The 19,266-nt window shown below is 25.2% G+C and overlaps 3 protein-coding genes across 5 annotated transcripts; 2 read left to right on the top strand and 1 right to left on the bottom strand.

Annotated features, from left to right (window-relative positions):
- The first annotated feature begins 1,231 nt into the window (after positions 1-1,231).
- On the top strand, positions 1,232-11,650 carry LOC114129177 (protein transport protein Sec31A). Of its 2 annotated transcripts, none has more exons than XM_027993830.2 (20): positions 1,232-1,373; positions 1,495-1,740; positions 1,826-2,018; positions 2,670-2,805; positions 3,079-3,176; positions 3,242-3,384; positions 3,496-3,598; positions 3,944-4,096; positions 4,266-4,370; positions 4,434-4,694; positions 4,765-4,867; positions 5,771-5,925; positions 5,985-6,437; positions 6,505-6,588; positions 6,653-7,001; positions 8,288-8,872; positions 8,930-9,015; positions 9,938-10,183; positions 10,316-10,387; positions 11,286-11,650. In XM_027993830.2, exons 2-20 carry the CDS (start codon positions 1,550-1,552, stop codon positions 11,478-11,480), a joined length of 3,711 nt encoding a protein of 1,236 aa, XP_027849631.1. In that variant the 5' UTR covers positions 1,232-1,373; positions 1,495-1,549; the 3' UTR covers positions 11,481-11,650. The 2 variants fall into 2 exon arrangements, with proteins under 2 accessions (XP_027849631.1, XP_050053173.1); XM_050197216.1 differs by having other exon boundaries at positions 1,252-1,396.
- Positions 11,550-16,112, bottom strand: LOC114129179 (origin recognition complex subunit 1-like). The gene is made up of 7 exons (XM_027993832.2): positions 15,899-16,112; positions 14,464-14,519; positions 13,972-14,404; positions 13,821-13,904; positions 13,385-13,757; positions 12,042-12,185; positions 11,550-11,921 (listed from the first exon to the last, which is right to left on the bottom strand). The coding sequence occupies exons 1-7, from the start codon at positions 15,944-15,946 to the stop codon at positions 11,686-11,688; spliced, it is 1,374 nt and encodes a 457-aa protein (XP_027849633.1). The 5' UTR covers positions 15,947-16,112; the 3' UTR covers positions 11,550-11,685.
- Positions 16,113-16,198: 86 nt separating this feature from the next.
- On the top strand, positions 16,199-19,213 carry LOC114129180 (N-alpha-acetyltransferase 40). 2 transcript variants are annotated; one of them, XM_027993833.2, is made up of 4 exons: positions 16,199-16,408; positions 16,561-16,652; positions 18,418-18,752; positions 18,813-19,213. In XM_027993833.2, the coding sequence occupies exons 3-4, from the start codon at positions 18,481-18,483 to the stop codon at positions 19,150-19,152; spliced, it is 612 nt and encodes a 203-aa protein (XP_027849634.1). In that variant the 5' UTR covers positions 16,199-16,408; positions 16,561-16,652; positions 18,418-18,480; the 3' UTR covers positions 19,153-19,213. The 2 variants fall into 2 exon arrangements, with proteins under 2 accessions (XP_027849634.1, XP_050053196.1); XM_050197239.1 differs by lacking the exons at positions 16,199-16,408; positions 16,561-16,652 and adding an exon at positions 17,864-18,343.
- The last annotated feature ends 53 nt before the right edge of the window (positions 19,214-19,266 follow it).

The raw sequence follows: 19,266 nt of genomic DNA, 5'->3' as shown, positions 1-19,266 counted from the left end.
TCAAGGTCCCTAAGTTTTGCTCACCACGAATCTATTTGACATAAATACATAGCCATATGAATCATGATAATTATCATGATATGAATACGCGAACATTATAAGGAACAAATGCACTTTACCAACCCCCTCACGATTAAAATTTTTTTTACCGAAAATTATTATTTTAGAAGTTATATTATACAAGCATATAGCCTTCCAAAGTGTGTGATTTTACGTTTATGTATTATGTGCTTGTACACAACGCTACTTGACTGCAATGAGCAGTGCCTATAAAATTTTTTTTTACGTATTTTAATTAGTTGTGGCCTGTGGGACATAGTTATTTTTTGAATAAAAAAAAGTGTTGGTGAAGTTAGAATTTGGCGCACGAACATAGTTTTGAGCTTATAGGTAATCTAAGTTTTCAGTTTTGATCCTTAAATACTGATTATGCAACATTTTTCATCGGCTGAACCACAGAATTGTTGCGAAAAAAGTGGATGCCCGCGTTGTCACTTACTCGATGCGCTTCCTTGCGCTTTTTTGATACATTAAAATCGAAAATATCCTTCAATTCGTTATGTAAAATCATCTTGGTTAGGTCTCGGAATTACCGATAAAATTTTTATTATACTTACGCTATTGGCTGTTGTGTTAACTGTTAGGTGAAGAGCGCACCGCGCGTTAAACCTAAATACGTAATTTGTATGTAACGGTAAACTTTGGAAGGCTATAACTTCTAAACTAATAGTTTCCAGAAAAAAATTACACCATCGTTTTAAGCATAAAAAAACGTTGTTGAAAAAAAAATCGTGAGATGGTTGGTTAAGTACCTACATTAAATAAATCCATTATAAAACATGAAAATACCTAAAAAAGCTTATCGTGAGTATTTGTTATTACGCTTATCACTTTTCGGCAGATGGTCCCATCTACAATATTACTGAAAGCAATGAACAGTTATAAAAATTCGTAAATTATAATATATAAAATACTAAAATATCCGATAATGATAATGTAGCTAAATTATAGAAATAATCAATTATAATTTTAAAGTTAAACATTTCTTGAAATTTTATATTGCTTTACTGCTTGTACTTATAGTACTTAAACACGCGTAATAAATTAATATGTAATACCAAATGTCATTCAATAACTACAAAATAAGAACCACTGATTCACTAGCCACGTTGGAGTATTACAAATCGTTTAGAACTTCATATATATCCTCTTTTTTAAAATAAAAGATAATAATTATTTTTGCAAAATTACCTATAGTCATATTATTCTTATACGTGTTTCAAATAAAAAGTTATTGAGAAGTTTTTACTCGTTCTATCGTTTTTATTATGGTGTTTTTTATTACTAATTTTATGAATTTTTTTAAGTAACTTGTAAGTCGACAATAATTAATATTGTAAGATAAACAACAAATTATGTTATATTTATTTTTAAATATTATCATTTATTATTGCTTATGATTAATCTAAATATCTGTTAAATTTACTTATATAGCGAGGAAATTTAAAGGTTTTATTGTTCATCTAATATTATTTCTTGAAAAGTCAAAATGAAAATCAAACAGTTTCAAAAGACTGTTGTATCAACATGGTCACCAAAATCAAATTATCCAATCAATATTGCAATGGGTACTGCTGCCCAACAATTAGATGCTTCATTTAACACATCATCAACATTAGAACTGTATACTGTAAAATCTAATGATATAACACTTAACGCATCAATTTCCACTGATTGTCGGTGAGTTCTTAAATTACCACTAAACATAAACTATTATAATAATTATTTATAAATATTTTTCTATTTTATATAATTACATATAAAGGTTTCATAAATTAGTGTGGGGTGGTGCTAATAATAATGAAGAATGGGATTCTGGCATCATTGCTGCAGGCTGTGATAATGGTGTTATTTGTCTATATAATGCTTCAAAATTAGCTAGAAATGTTGATAGTATTTTAGCTAAAAATGATCGTCATGTTGGATCAGTCAAAGCTCTCGATTTTAATTTATTTCAAGTATGTATTAAATTATTTTATTACTTATTAATCATGAGGATATAATGTAGTTTACTATTTCTATATAAATAATAATAAGGTAATTTGATTTTTTTAAACATTTAATTATTGAATTTTTTAATATTTTACTTATATTTTCTTTATACTCAAATTATAGTTTTTTTAATAGTAAAATTGTAAAATTTGTAAAAACCAAATGAGCTAGTTCAGAGGTGCCTATTATACATCATATAATAATTTATATCAGTAGTTCTCAACCTGGGGTATGTGACATGATCTCAAGGAGTAAGCAAAAAAATTATTTTTCGTTTATTTATATTCTAAATTTATATTTGGGGTACATGAAATAGTGGTGAAAGGTCAAGGGGTATGTGAATGAAAAAAAGTTGAAAACCGCTGATCTATATAATTATATATACATAGTACTTAGTTAAATCTAGTTTTAAGAAATCAAAATAAAAAAAGCTTATTAAAAATGTATTAAAATCAAAAAATACTTGTGATTTATAATGTTATAAAAAATCTTATATTTACTGAATTGTGTAAAAAAAGGATTATATAAAACTGGTTTCATTGTATAATTATATTCCTTTATTAAAATTCATTAGAATTTCCTCTACTACTTATAACATAAATAACCTAATTTTTTAGACAAATTTATTTGCATCTGGTGCGTCAGAATCAGAAATATTCATTTGGGATTTGAACAGTATGAGTACTCCAATGACTCCAGGATCTAAATCAGAAACTTTAGAAGATGTAATTGATTTAGCATGGAATAATGAAGGTATAAAATTACTATTTTTGTATGTACCATTATCATATAACAATTTGATTTCTTATTTACTAAAGGGTGAATAATGAGTAATGTAAATTAGATTTTGTTATGTATTTTACTTTTAACACATTAATGTGTATTAAATGATACAAAAATATATCATAAAAATATATTATCATTTATTTTAAATAATTAAAATATAGGTACTTTCGTAATAATTAAAAATCTATGTTTTATACTTAATATTATTTAATGTGTTTTTTTTTAAAAACTTTATTTTAGTTCAGCACATTCTTGGTTCGTTGTTTCATAAGTATACTGTTGTATGGGATTTACGTAAGAATGAACCAATCATTAAATTATCAGACAGCAACTCAAAAGTAGATATACCAAACATATATTTTTCATTTATTTAAATATATAAAAAAAAACATTTTTCATTTAGGTTAAATGGAAAGCAATGTCTTGGAACCCTAAAGTGGCAACACAAGTATGCATAGCATCAGAAGATGATCAAAACCCAGTTATTCAACTATGGGATTTAAGATATGCGTCATCACCTGTTAAAAATTTATTGGGACATCAAAAGTGATTATTTTTTTTTAATATTCAAATACTGTGAATATTATAAAATAATTTAAAATCTTGTTATGGTTAAATTAACTAATTTTAACTTATAAGCTAATTATATATTTTTAGGGGTGTATTATCAATGTCATGGTGTTCTGAGGATCCAGATTTACTAATAAGTTGTGGAAAAGACAATCGATTACTTATATGGAATCCAAGTAGTGAGAATGATGTAATTTTAAATTTATTTTATATTATATAGAGATAACATTTTCTTCTTATTTTTGTTAATGATTCTTACAGTGGCGTAATAAAAAAATTTGGGCTCCCCCGCAAAAATAAAAATGCTAAGAATGGGCCCCTAACATATTGTTATATCAAAGAATTCAAATACCTACAACCCTATAACCAAAGGCCCCAAATTACCATGGGCCCCTCCGCAACGCGGGGTCTGCGGGCCCTCAGTTACGCCACTGGATTCTTAGATTAATTTTTTGAAGTTCTCCGTACCTTCTATTTATAGAAACTATATTAGATATGTCAAAATTTCATATTATAAATATAATATTTTTTTTAGGAAAATTTACTAGTATGTGATTTAGAACATAACAACCAATGGAACTTTGAGATAAATTGGTGTCCAAAAGATCCATTATTGATAGCTACATCTAGTTTTGATGGGCTAACAACTGTATATTCAATAAATGATTTACAGAATTTTGATGATCGGGTAATAATAATTATAATTATATTATATCATAATTTATAGTTAATAATATTAATTTCTAATAAAACTGACCATGAAAGTAGTGTGTTACATTTGAACGGTCTTGTAATTTATACTTTTAGGTACTTTACTTATAAATGTTGTAAATCCTTTAATTATTATATTGTTTTAGAAAATAAGTAGTGAAAATTCTAATTCTAATTCTCAATTGGCAACAGTATCTAATTTAACAAACGCTCCTAAGTGGCTTCAGAGAAACTGTGGGGCATCATTTGCAGTAAGAAAAAAATTGTATGAAAACAATTAAAGCCAGCTATGTTATTTAAGTATCTTTATATAGTTTGGTGGTTACTTGGTGTCATTTGATGGTTCACTTAAAGCTGTTCAATTAAACAAGACAGTGATTGAATCTGATTTATTGGCCTGGTCTGATCATCTGAGTAAAATCTTAAATAATGGAAATTATGAAGGATTTTGTCATAATAAAAGTGAATTGACTTCTGATGATAATCTTCAGCTAGTGTGGAAGTTTTTAAAAACTATGTTTCAAAATAATCCTAAGAAAGCGCAATTGGAGATACTTGGATATTCAACTAAAAAAGTTGGTAGTATAGCTTTTAATTATTATTTTATTTATAAATTCTTAAGATGAGTTTAATTTATATGTTTAGGAGGAAAATGAAGAATTTCATTCAAATCTCTCAAACATTCAAGAAGAAAACAATATAGTGGCTAAGTTTGATAATTTCAATTTAAAATCTTCCAATTCTAACGGTAAACAATTTTAGGTCTTTATTTAATAGATTCTGAGCAGGATACACTGAATGTATTATTTTTAAATTTATGCATGTGTAATTTCTTTTTGTCTCTGTACACTTTATAGTAGTAAAAATGTTTTGGATGCTTAGGCAAATTGAATCTATTTAGTATTTGGATAGATAGAGGTAGTTGAAAAAATATTGGGTAGAAAACCATATAAACTTTATATGCTAAAATGAAGTTCAAAATTCAATGATATTGAATACTCAAACATATAACAATTTTTATTTTTCAAATAGTATCTATCAAAGGAACTTGAATCATTCCACATTAATTATTATTTATTAACTATTTAGAGGAATTTGAAATTGTTGAAGATTTTCATATAATTATTAATAAAAATGTTTTATTCCTTCAAAATACTTAAAAAATTTAAACAAGTTAAGTAGTACTTATAGCAATTTGTAAATATCATTGTATTAATAATGCCTTTGTATTATAATCTATATATTCTACTGTTTTGTAAAAATAAATGTATTACATTTTCAATACCCATAAGTTGTTTGTACAAAAAGATAAAAATCAACAGAAACAAATTGATACTTTTTTTTATAGATATTTCAAGTAATCCAATCTAACCATGAACTAACTTATTTTCATTAATTCACAGTACATTAATACAGTATTGAATTGAAAATTAATAACTATTATCAGTATAAATATATAACAAAATAACAGGGCTATCTATGTTTAAAATTATTTTTTTTGCAATGATTAATCATTCAATTCAAATTTGCTAAATTGATTACAGTGATCAATGTATACTTGACACCTATTTTACAATATAATGTAAACTTTTCCAGTTTTTAAATATTTATTTTCTTATTCACTAATTTATAATCTATATTAAAAATATAGATGTACAAGACTTAATATATCAATCACTTCTTATTGGAAATTTGTCAACGGCTGCAGACTTGTATTTAGATAGTGGAAAGCCAGTTGAAGCTTTATTACTCGGAATAATCGCTGGTCCTAAGACATTATCTAGGATACAAAATAAATATCTCAAGGTAAATTAACCTTGTTATTAATCTAAACCTAGTAATAATGCTATAAATATGTGTTATAGAATTCAAAAGAACCAACTGCTGCTTTACTACATGCAATTGTTACTAATGATTGGAGTAATCTGATTGAAAATTGCAATTTAAATTGTTGGAAAGAAATAATGACAGCCATTCTAACTCATACTAATGGATCAGACTTAGTTTTTGCTTTTGAAAAACTTGGCAATCGTCTTGCAACTAGTGATGATTTAAGTTTGTCAAAATATGCACAGCTTTGCTATATCTGTTCTGGAAATGTTGAAGCTCTTATAAATAATAAAAAAGATATCAAAACAGTTGAAAAGTTACAAGAATGTGTAGAAATGGCAATGATGTTGCATCAATCAAAATTGTCTAGTAAATCTCATTTGGAAGTTGGGCAAAAGTTGTCAGAACTTTTAGTGATGTATAGTGAAACATTGATTTCTCAAGGTGATCTGGAAGGAGCTTTAAGATATTTAGAATTTACAAATAAGGTGAATATTAGTTGTATTTAAATTTTATGTAATATAATTATTAATTATTTAATTATTATTACTTTAGGATTATAATATTGAATTAAAAAATCAATTATATAAAGCGCTTGGAAAAAATCAAACTGCTGAATATTCAAATAATGTTGTACAAGTAATAATATATTATTTATTTTATTGATTAAAAATATAAGTCATTACTATAAACTTTTTTTCAGAAAACATTCAATATTAGTACTCAAGATTTACGAAAATACTCAACATCAAGTGCTACAGGAACTGTAACACCAGAACCACCTTTTCCATCTTATCCAAATAAATTTATACAAGATAATGATATACATCAAAATCATAGACAACTTCCTTCAAATTATCCACCTAATATTCAATCTCAACCAACATACAACATACATAATCAGCCAACGTCTATTTATAATAATCACCTTAATAGTACACCAGAATACGGAAATAGTTATATTAATCAAACAAATATGCAAAAAACAGTACCACCAACACCACCACCAGATTCTAGCAGTAGATGCATGACTCCTAGCAGTATTAAGCCAGGTACATAAAAATAATAACAATACTACAATATTAATCATGAATAAATAGAAAAATAGTTTAAAAATATGTAACTAAAAAGTTAATAAAAAATATTATTTTAAATTCTACAAATAAAATAATTACTTTCTTGTTCAATAAATTACAATTTTTTTGTTTAAAATAGTTTGATACAAGTATATAATCTTATAGTATACATAATATGTATTCAATATTGTATTTATCATACTATTTAGTTATTATTTTATATTTATCTAAATATCTTATAATTTAAATATTTTAAAAAATGCATATAGTTTTCATAATTATTTCTTCATATATTTTCTACTTCTGCTTAGGCTTATAAGTTATAAGTATTATTACAGTTTAGAAGCATCGCTGCTTCTAAAATGCTTCTCCACCTCTCTATTTAACGCCACTCCCATATTCAGTAATGGATTGATTTTTTTTAAGTCTTTTTCTACCGTATTGTACTATCTCTGCTGAAGTTGCCTCTTGATATTTTCCCCATTAATTTATTTTCCATGACTTTTTAATGAAGCCCTTGGCTTGCCAGACATATATCTAGTCTATTCCAAAATTTTCTAACTAATAATTAATGTAAAATTAGCTTGTCCACCTTATTGTACATCTGCCAAGGTTTTCATACACCGGTCAATATATTTCTCTCAAAACTGTATTTTTTCTTCATCTCTCCGAGTACTAGACTTGTCCCATGTGCGTAAATCAATATGAATTGTATGCATTTACAGTTTAGGCACTCCTTTGTACACCTGGACAATAATTTTAAGAAAAAAATTTTTTTCATTGTGAAGTTACATCTGTTTGCCACATTTAGTCTCATCCTAATTTCATAACGCATAATATTGTTTTTTCTTTTATATTGATTCCCAAGTACCTTGTTTCTGGTTTTCTTGAACTTAATTTTGATGTTATTTTTTTAGCCAGCATTTCTGCATTCATGCTTCTGTTATCTTTGTATTCACTGTCTTTTTTAAAAAATTGTTAAATGTTAAAAGATGGTGTATTTATTTATATTTATAATGTATTTATATAATATTATGAACTGCAAAATTTATTTTTATTTTAATACAAAATATACAATCTATATCAACAGACATAATAAACATACATGATAAATACAAAATATTGAGTAAAGAAGCTGCCCAATTATGACACTTTATTGTTAAATTTTTAATGTTATTAAATTAATTAATTAATTTCAATTTTTTTTTTTTTTTTTTAATGAACTGCAAAATAAATTGTCTTTTTTTTATGTCTTGTTATAGGAAAGCCTAAGTATGTTATTGATCCTTCTGTGAAAGGAAATAACATTTATGGTAGTTATAACAATGGATTAGGAATTTCATCTATGGCAAATCCATTGGGACAACAAAGTGGTTTTAATACACAAATGGGACAACCACATACTTTAAACCAACCATTTATACAACAAAGTGGTTTTAATTCACCGATGGGACAGCCACTACCTCATACATTAAACCAACCATTTGGACAACAAAGTAATTTTAATCTACCAGTGGGCCAATCAAATACTTTAAACCAACCATTAGGACAACAAAGTGGTTTTAATCCACCAATGGGTCAGTCAAATTTTATAAATCAACCTTTGGGACACTCAAGTAATTTCAATGAACAATTAAACCAACCAACACAACCAAATATTTATAATCCAGCTTCAGCTCAAATAAGTAATTTTAATCAACCTAAAAGTTTTGGTCAATTACCTAATATGAATCAACAACCAACATTTCAACCTATTCAAAGTCATTTAAATAATTTTTCTCAAACAATTCCTCCATCGCCAAATTTTAATCAGTCACCATCAACTTACAATCAAAGAACTCCATCAGGTAAATAATATTAATTTAGTTATTATAAATCATTTTTATAATTTGTTATTTTTCTAGTTGAACCTCTACCAATAAATTGTACAAAAAAATCAACTCCTGGTTGGAATGATCCTCCAATGTTATCAACTTCTGCTCCAATTCAAGTAATAATCATTTATTTTCATCGTTGACTATAAATAATTTATTATAGATAATTAGATAGTTATTCCCAGATATTAGTGCCTGATTGAGGAACTAAGTTACTGAGTAAAACTCTGTGATCTGCACTAAATATCATTGTGTGAGGTTAGGCATAATTAAATACAAAAAATTAATTTACCCCGGTAGTGATTTTTCACTAAGAAACAACCCTTATAAATAAAGATAAAAAATCTGTTAATCATTATCGGTTAACAAAAGCATTTTTTATGAATTCACTATCTAAAAGATAGGATTTATGGTAAAACAATGAATACTAAAACGGCTACAATATTAAGTGAGGCAGAGTAGAACATTTACCTCTGTTAACTTATTCAGTTGAATTTTTCCCAACAGTTTTTAGTGTAAATTTAAGTTTTTTATATGAAGTATAATTAATAAATATAAATTTTATAAAATAAATATCATATATTTTATTATATATGTTATTGTAAATAAAATAAAATATAGTTTTTAAAACAAAAGTGGTCGTTTCAAATATTGTTTTTACTAAAATAATAATTCCATTATATACTATTAAATAATACCATTCATCAAGCATGCAGCATGCTTATATTATAACCATTTTTTAATTTAATAATAATTTATTCAAATTTTAATTTTGATTCATAAAATTTTTAAATATACCTTATTTGGCTATTTATTTATTTTTTTTTTATTATAATTTTACTTGTATCTATGAGAAATGTGTCAAAATATTTTGAAATATTTATTTTATTACTCCTAAAGTATACGTACATTTTCATACTCAAATAAAATTTTAAATCACAGAGAAATTAGCTAAAACTTATTACTAAAAATTAAGTTTTTAGAATTGTCCAATATTAATATATAATTATTTTATATGTAATTTAATCATACATTTAGAAACCACCAACACCTGTGTCATCAATCCCAATTACACATCCATTGTATACAAATAATCCACCTCCAATTGAAGAAATTGGAACTTACATTCCACTTCGAAACACCCATGATGAACAATATTTAAACAATAATATAAAACAAGGTGTAGAAGCATTAGTAAAGCAACCTATTCCTCAAGAGCATGTTAAAATTCAAGTAGTATTGGAGGGATTGCAATCAAAACTATTAGAAGCAGCACCCACGGCTGTAAGTAATAGATATTTTTAACTTTTTAAGTGATTGTTTCATCTATATTTATATCTTGAGTACATTTAAATTTATCTAGTTTTACTCTAATTATGTAAAGTTTGTTAATATGCATACATTTTTTTCTTATAGCAAACCAGAAAAAGAGTTTTAGATATTGCTAAAAAACTAGAGTTGTTGTATGATTCTTTACGAGAAAATTCTGTAAGTATTAACTTAAAATTATCTTAAGATGTTTTAATGTTTAGGTACTAGTTTAATAAAGCTCCACCGCAGTGTGTGAAAACTGTATAGCCTCGCCACTCAGGTTTTGTTATCGCTCAGCCATACATATAACAATAAATACATATACATCGTACAAATAATCTAATAATTCAACATAAAAAACATACCATTATTACTATAAATTACCTATCGTAGATATTTATCACATAATATGAATCAATATAATGTATAATATCGATCAAATATCACAGTACATATTTGTCCGTGTTGAAAATGAATTTTTATACTTTTTTTAACATTGTATTTATTAATTTTAATTTTTTTTTAAATATTTTATCAATAAATTATCGAACTATTAGATTAATTGTATATATATATTAATTAGATAACTAATATTAATTAGATTAATATGTATTTATTGTTATGTGGTTAGCGGGGCAATAACAAACCTGAGTGGTGGGGCTATAAAGTTTTTACACACCAAGGTGAGGCTATAACAAACCAGTGCCAATTTTTAGAGTAATAATTACTGAAATATGTTATTGATAATTTTGACACAAACCTAAATTTGACACTATATATTCTATGAATGTTTAAAGTAATTATAAGTAACATCATAAAAAATATTAATTTAACCTTTACCAAACTAGTCTGAAATTGACTTGATTGTAATTAAATGTATACATTTCCTTACGGATATTTAATAAATTTAAGGTTATAATATAGTCATTCTAATACTCAGAAAAATTATTTTTATTATTTTTAATTTTAAATATATGAAGATTTGTGTTAGAGTTATCATTTTACATTTAATGAAATACTTAATAAATTATTAAATTATTATAACCTATTACATCAATTTCATCATAAATTACAGTTGTCAGCTTATTTGATTCAATGTCTTCATATGATGATCGATCTTGTACTGAAGCGAGATTACAATGGTGCTTTTAATATACATACACAACTGGTTTCGGGCCCAGAGTTTTCAAAAATATCAACTTTTATGCCTTCATTGAAAGCACTATTTCAGATGGCATATCAATATAATGTCAGTCTTGAAGGATTGTGATCGAAATTGTGTTGTTGAAAAACAATGTACTTTAGATGATTAAAAAAGAAATATAATATGTTTATAACATTAAAATAACATTATAGCAATTTAATATTTCTTCATATTTATTTATATATTATAATTTATTATACTGGTGGTACATTAAAACTATTTAATTTATATGTTAATATTTGTGTGTTTAATAAAATATTGTAGTAATACATTATTTTGTTTTAAAAAAACTAGTTAATGAAGATTGTTTCATGCCTTGGTTAGAACTATTTTTAGATTTTTTATTTTTGTTCTTTTTCTTATCTGCAGAATCTGATTCACTAACTTTAATTTTCTTGACAACTGGTTCAATATTTAATTCTCTAGGTTCAGGAGTATTGTCGTTTCCATTGGACTCCGAAAATGATTCACATTCTGTTTCCACAATTTTAACTTCTTTTGTAGTATCTACAAAAAAAGAAAAAAATTCACATAAATAAGCCAATAATAATATTAGACTTATTAGCTATTTTATCATTGAAGTATTAAATATTAAAATATTTGGTAATAATAAAAATGTGTTCTTACGGACAAAACCATCATCATCTATAAATGTGGATGTGGTTGTTTGTTTCTCTTTTTTTCGATTTTCTCTTGGTGTTGGACGTGGTGGAGTAGGCTGTACAAAATCAACATCATCCTCAACATCCATATGTTCAGATCTTTTCATATCTAAAAAATATATATTAATAATCAAAAGTATAATACTGTACACTGTCTCATATTAAAGTAATTTCAGGTGCCGATTGATTTTTGTTCGGTTTGTTAAGAATACCTCTCAATTAATTTGATTTTTAGTATCTTTTTATTTATTTTTTGTGAGTGTGCACTATAGCTTGTCAAAATAATATTTCAGTTTAAAACTTCAGGAATGGTTTCCAATGTCAAAGTGAATATGCTTGGTGTATTATAGAGGTTAAAGGTAAGAAGTTTCCAGTGGTTTTTAAAAAAAAGGACAGAAAAACTAATTTTTATGCAAAACCAGTTTTCGATAAAATCAAGTTTTTATATAGTTGTAAGTCGTAACTAAAAAACGAATCACTGTAGATACTTGAAATTTTCACCAAATATTTATACTAGTGTTATCTATACATGGTTAAACACAGTCAAAATATTATGGCTTTTTTTGAGCTATTTATAGACAACTGAAATTTTCGATTTTTCTAATTATTTTATTTTATTTTGAGTGCCCAAAAAAACTTGAAAATTCAATATAAGATTTTCTATAAGTTTGGCTTACAATAATTATAAAAGAAGTTGAGCATTGGCCAATTAAAAAAAAATTATCTAAAGTTTAAATTTTTACGAAATCAAATATTCATGAGTAGAATAACAATTATTTACAATCAAATAATTAAAGATTTTCGTTTTAGTAAAAAACTACTAGTCATAGAAACTTGAAACATACACCAGTTGTTTTTGTTGGCATTTTTTGTACAAGATTTAATTTTAGGGTATTCAGGTATTAAAACATAAACCACCCTTTTTTACCACTCAATTAAAAATATATATCGTAGGCAGACAAATCATCTCTGTTCAGAATCGTTTTATTATACAATAATACCTATTATTGGATTCAAATTTAACAATCCTATATATAACAGTGATCCTTATAACATCTAATGTACAGCAGAGCGGTATCCATTTGACCACACTTTTTGTTAGATTAAGTTTTTGCTGATTAAAATCAGGGAAATCAAAATAACCAGCAAAATGGAAATTAAGCATTTATTGAAATAATGAATTGATGCTTCTAAGAGCTCAGCACACAATAGCTGCATTCATTTTTATTATTGTGCAAAGAAATCCGAGACTAGAGTTACACTTATTATATGAGACAAGGAATAAATAAGTTAATTTTCTACACATACCTTCTTCTTCGCTATCTATTTCTTCGTCTGAACTATCGAAAGTTTGAATACGCTTTCTTTTAATTTTTTGATTACTTTTACTTTTATTGGCATTTTCTTTTTTTTTCTTTTCTTTTTTTAGATTTTTTTCTTTGTCATGTACAATTTTTGAAGGCTCTAAATCTATTATTTTAGAATTTGCTTTTATAGTTTTTTCTGTTGTAACCTTGTTATTAGAATTTGCTTTTGTAGTTTTTTCTGCTGTAACCTTATTTTTAGAATCCACATTTGTAGTTTCTTCTGCTGTAACCTTGTTTTTGGAATCAGTAGAACCATTTGATGTGCAAGGACTTTTATTGGAACTTTTGAATTTTGTGAAGAAATTTGAATTGGCCTAAGAATTAAATTTGTCATGTTATATTTATTCATTTTTACATTTTGGTTTTATTTGACTTACCTTGTTTGTAATAACTTTTTTTTCAATTTCTTCCTGTTTTGTGTTATTGGTATTATTATTTTTAAAGAAATCAAATCCATTTTTCTATAAAATAAATCTTAATGATTACTAACTAGGTAATTAAAAAACTTAAATAAATATTAAAAATTACTTTTTTCTGTGTTTTATCTAATTTTGTATTGGTAATTATTTCACTTTTAAGATTTTGAATTTTATTAGGTGACAAGTTTGTCTGTTCGGTTAAAGGTAAATTAATTTCCATTTCAATTGCATCTGTTTGTTCAGGCATTGAATCATTTCCTTTTTCTTTTGTTTTAATACTTGAAGGCAAGTTAGTATAATTGTTTGATGAATTATCTACTAAATATAAAGCATTATTTATATCGTCAAATCTGCTAATAGGTTGAATACTATAAATGTGTTCAAAATCAATTTGTTTAAAACGTCGGCGCATAGTATCAACATGATCATCATACGCCAATACAATACTAAACCCATCATTTTCCTTAAGTACACCTCCAATAACAACTGTAATGGAGTATTTTTGATCATCAGTGAGTTTAGAAACATATTCTTTTAACAAGCTGGAAAAACAAAACAAAAAATAATTTAAAAAAAAGTTATTTATAAGCTATTTACTTACTGTTTTGCTTTATTTGGATGAATATTTAATTTTTCAGTCAAATATTTATATGTAACCTGAAAGTATACAATATATAGTATTAATATATAAATATATTACCTAAACTAAAATTTCTTGTTGAAAAATTATTAGTGACACATACATAATCGAACAAATGATATTTAGAATAAATGTTATAATTTGATCAAATAACACAGATTTAAATACTTTACTAATTACATTAAAATATATCTATATTTATATTATTAACTACATTTTTATAATTAGAGTAAAATATCTGTTTAAATCTATTAAGATAACTACTGCATGGCACTTTTCCCAACTTGTTAAAATAATGTATAAAGTAATAAAAAAAAAAATTAAAAAAAACTAAAAAATGTAGATATAGTTATAATTCTTATATTTTGAACAGTTTAAATATCATAATATAATTTTTTAGAAAATGTTAAATGTTTCAATTTTATAATCTATGGTGCCTAGTGCCTGTAATAAAGAACATTCTAAAGATATGGTAAATTACAGTCATACAAAGTAATTAGGTAAGTAAGTCATGTTTAATAGATTAAATAAGTAAGTAGGAGCAGAAATTATGCAGATTGTAAGTGCTATACAGTGAGGCCTAACTACTTTTTAGTAGGTGGTGCAAATACACATTTTAATCACTCATCCCTACTTAGATACCCTTAAAAATATTATTTCCATTTGGCTTTCAACTATCAATGCATTATTATGTTCATGTTAAATAGGTACCTAGTTTTAAGTATAAGTTTTTCAAAATTATATAAACCCAGTATCCACCTATACCTAATTTTAGGTGGCGCATTTGCACCACCTCAAGTACGTATTCGACGTTATTGGTGCTATAGTTAACACTTACAACATTTCACAAATGCAATGTCCTAATAATAGCTTATATAGTCTCTAAAAATTGTTCTACTAAATTTGATAAAAGTTTCAAGTATTATTATAAGAGCTATTAGGAAAATTTAGAGAGTAATTTGAACCATGTTCAAAAATATACTGATTTCTCATCTCAAAAGAATTAGTATCAAAGTACACAGACACCAATTTACCAGTGAACTGAGTACATTATACTAAAACTTGATGTATATGGCACAGTATATTATGGTTGTCCAATTTTTCTCAAGAAAGTTAAGATATATCTACAGCTAATAATATATAAACTATGGTTTAGAGAAGTGTTTATCATAAATTTAACATTAAAATTATATTATTACTTCAATAATACTCATTTAAATATATTTTGTACTGGAATTAAAATACATTTGTACTGATACTGGTACACTGTAATTATTTCCTATAAATTATAATAGGTATGTCCCTTATTGCAACCATATGAAGTACTAGGTAATGTATCATTGTGTAATTCATTAGAATTAGACAAAAAATTTTAAATTAAATATAAAAACCTTACTATTTGTTGTTTGTCTTCAAGTTGTTCAACAATAATTTTCGTTTCCATTATATTTTAAATATAATAAACTTCAATAAAAATTTAGTAAATGATATGTTAGTGTAGCTTATTTAAAAAAATTTCAATATTATATTTTAAATAACAAATAAAAGTAATTTGCTTTACAGATTTACGACCAAATGGCAAATACCAAAATAACGATAAAATGAAAACATTGAAAATTCAAAATTTAGAAAAACAAAATTTTAATTTTAATTCGTGTGTTCACGTTAAATAAACTTGATATTATCATTTCATTATCTAATCAAGGGAAAACATATTTTGCCGCCAAAAAATAACAAAGAATTTAACCGTAAAATGTAGAACTACGATACAGATACATTCAGGATTATCTTAGGATCTTATTTAAATCCTGGCGTCGTGTTCGTGAATAAATCAATACCGTAGTCCGTAATCGAGAACCCTTATTAGTTATTACATGCCACTGACAAATGAAAATGTTAAAAATGGGTAAATATTTCGCAAATATTTTAAAAGTTAAGATAATAGAATCCAGACGTATTTATAAATCAGAATATTCTACCAAATTTATAAATTAAACGTTAAATAAATAATTAAAAAGTTAAATAAATATTTAAATAATATCATTATGTTCATTATAGGCCTTAAATCATTTTGAAAATTTGTGATAGATCCAAGGACAAAGATTGAAGATTACAAAGAAACTGATAAGCAAATAACAATATAAACATAGGTAAAAAATCTAGAAGTCTATAAGCATGACAAAATAGATATATATAATATATATTATATCTATTTTGTCATGTCTATAAGTAAATAAAATAAATGTTATAAAACGAAAATGTATTGTGTATAACTACTATTACTAAATTTAAGTATTATAAATTATTTAAAAAATTAAAAAATATAATTTTATTAAATCATTTATTACTTAATTAGTATTTAGTATAATATGTGTTTGGCAGGTATTTAAATTTCCAATTGCATAGAGAATTTAATTAATTATTTATTTTTAGTTACATTCTACAATACTATGAAGTAATTTCCATTTGATTTAATAAGTAGGCTGTAGGTCTAAAATAAGTTTTATGTCACCAATTAGTTGTTGGTAGGTTATCAAATGGCAAAATGTTTAAATTTGTTCTTGTCTTAAGTAATAATTGTAATAATATAGTATTCATATTTTAAAAATACATAATAAATTAAAACTAATGTCATTAAAATATATGAACTTTTTAAATAAATACATAAATATTTATAATCTACTTCCCAGCTAATTTCAATGAATGATACACACTGCTGACCGAAAGTAATTAAAAAATATTCAATTGTTAAGTATTTGACCAGTTATCTTTTATCTATGTATTTGACTAACACCCTCACAAATAAAGTAGTGTGTACAATTGGTTGCAATCTATAAAATGTTGCTTGTTATTATATTTTTAAGTTTTACTAGACTTTTCGATATAGTGTTGTAATTAAGAGTGATCATAAAGTACAGTAGCACATGCCACACAGGCCTAGATGCTAGATAATAAGAAAAATTTTTTTTTTATAAATATAATCAATTATACTTATCAGGGCCAGTACCTAATGTGGCCAGTGGTCGTTGTTGTCAAAATTAAATAAAAAATAATTTTTTATGTGCAACCAATAAGTATATAAATGCGGCCTCTCTAATTCCAAATCCCGGTGACATTTTTAATCCCAGTCCACCCCTGATATCTACTATAATTACCTAGTATAGTAGATGTATATTTTTAATGAATTCAACTACTTGAAACAATAAAATAATAGTAATATTATATTTAAAAGATTGTCTAAATAAAAAATAATAGTACTAACATACTGTATTATTCGCTAGTAACATTGAAATCTAAAATTCTATTTAAAACCCAATCAATTGCTGGGTTGTCAAAAACTATCTTAATTATATGATTTAGACTATTAAAATAAGTTTCTACAATTTTTAACCTATTTTACTTTATATAACTTTTTACGTTTTATCATATTTATGAAAAAAAAATATTTCTTATTAAATAATAAATAATATTCAATTAAATAATTATAATAAACTTAAAAAAAAATGTTGAGAAAATATCCGCATGGAAACATTTTTCAGGGGGAAAATGCCCTACTACTCTGAAAACAGTCAGGGGGAAAATTATCCGGTTACCATACAATATACATGGTATTTCTTTTTTGTTCTATATTTTTAACAGTTTGAAGCAGAATTCTTGTTTGATAATTTTTACATATTCGTGTATACATATATTAATTAATAATTTTTTTATTAAGAACAAAATATTCTTAACAGTTTTGGTATAATATCTAATTGAATAAAATTTCATTTTAAAAACAAAAATTTACCAACATAACGAGTACTACAAATCATTGTCTATCTAAAACTGCATGAAGAAATCAGTTAATATTTTTGTTTTTCATACCTTTCATGAATCATAATGCATGTTATAATTACATTTTTATTTTTTTTATAGGTTTTTGATTAATTCATGTTATACTTATTTTTTTAAAACTGGTAAGTATAATTGCTATCTACGATGAATAGCCCTAAAGTAAATATGAGTATTCAAGCTGCAAAAAAAGTGAATGGTTTAGCAGATCCAACTAAACCATTTTCTTCATTTATGAAATATAATAAAAATGATCTCGAAGTAACATTTCATTTCATAAAAGCACCTGCCATGACTACCTTTCTCAAAGATAAGGTATTTTCTATGATTAAAGACAATATGATGGAAACATATAAGAAGTGCCCTTGGGGATGGAATGGAAAAAACAAACGTGCAGAGTTATTCCACAAAGATGCTAGGTAAATAACAATTTTATATGAAATAAATATTTCAATTAAAAAAATTATACTATATTGTAGGTACATTTTGGTTCGGCATTCAAGTGATAACTCTCTAGCAGCATTTGTGCATTTTCGATTTGATGTTGAAAATTTGATTGAAGTTTTATATCTATATGAAATTCAAATTGAAAAAAATGTGCGTGGTAAAGGTCTTGGAAGATACTTGATGAGTCTCTTGGAAACCATGGCATTTCATTATAAGATGAAACGCATTGTATTAACAGTTCTTAAAAGTGAAGTGGATGTAGTCAAATTTTATTTTTCGCTTCAATATGAAATTGAATCATATTCTCCTGAAGACGCATTTTATTATATACTAAGTAAAAAAAAAAAAACTTTAGAACTTACAAAGAACTAATAAGTTTGTACAGGTTTTTATTCTAAATTTATAAGTAATTAAAAAAACTTTTGCTTTATCATTTTAATTTATTTTTATTTAATTTAATACTTTGGGTTTCATTATTTGTGTCAT

The sequence above is a fragment of the Aphis gossypii genome, chromosome 1 (genome assembly GCF_020184175.1).
Source record: "Aphis gossypii isolate Hap1 chromosome 1, ASM2018417v2, whole genome shotgun sequence".
Classification (NCBI taxonomy): Eukaryota; Metazoa; Arthropoda; class Insecta; order Hemiptera; family Aphididae; genus Aphis; species Aphis gossypii.
The sequence above is the reverse complement of the archived record's forward strand: the minus strand, read 5'-3'. Positions and strand labels throughout refer to the sequence as shown.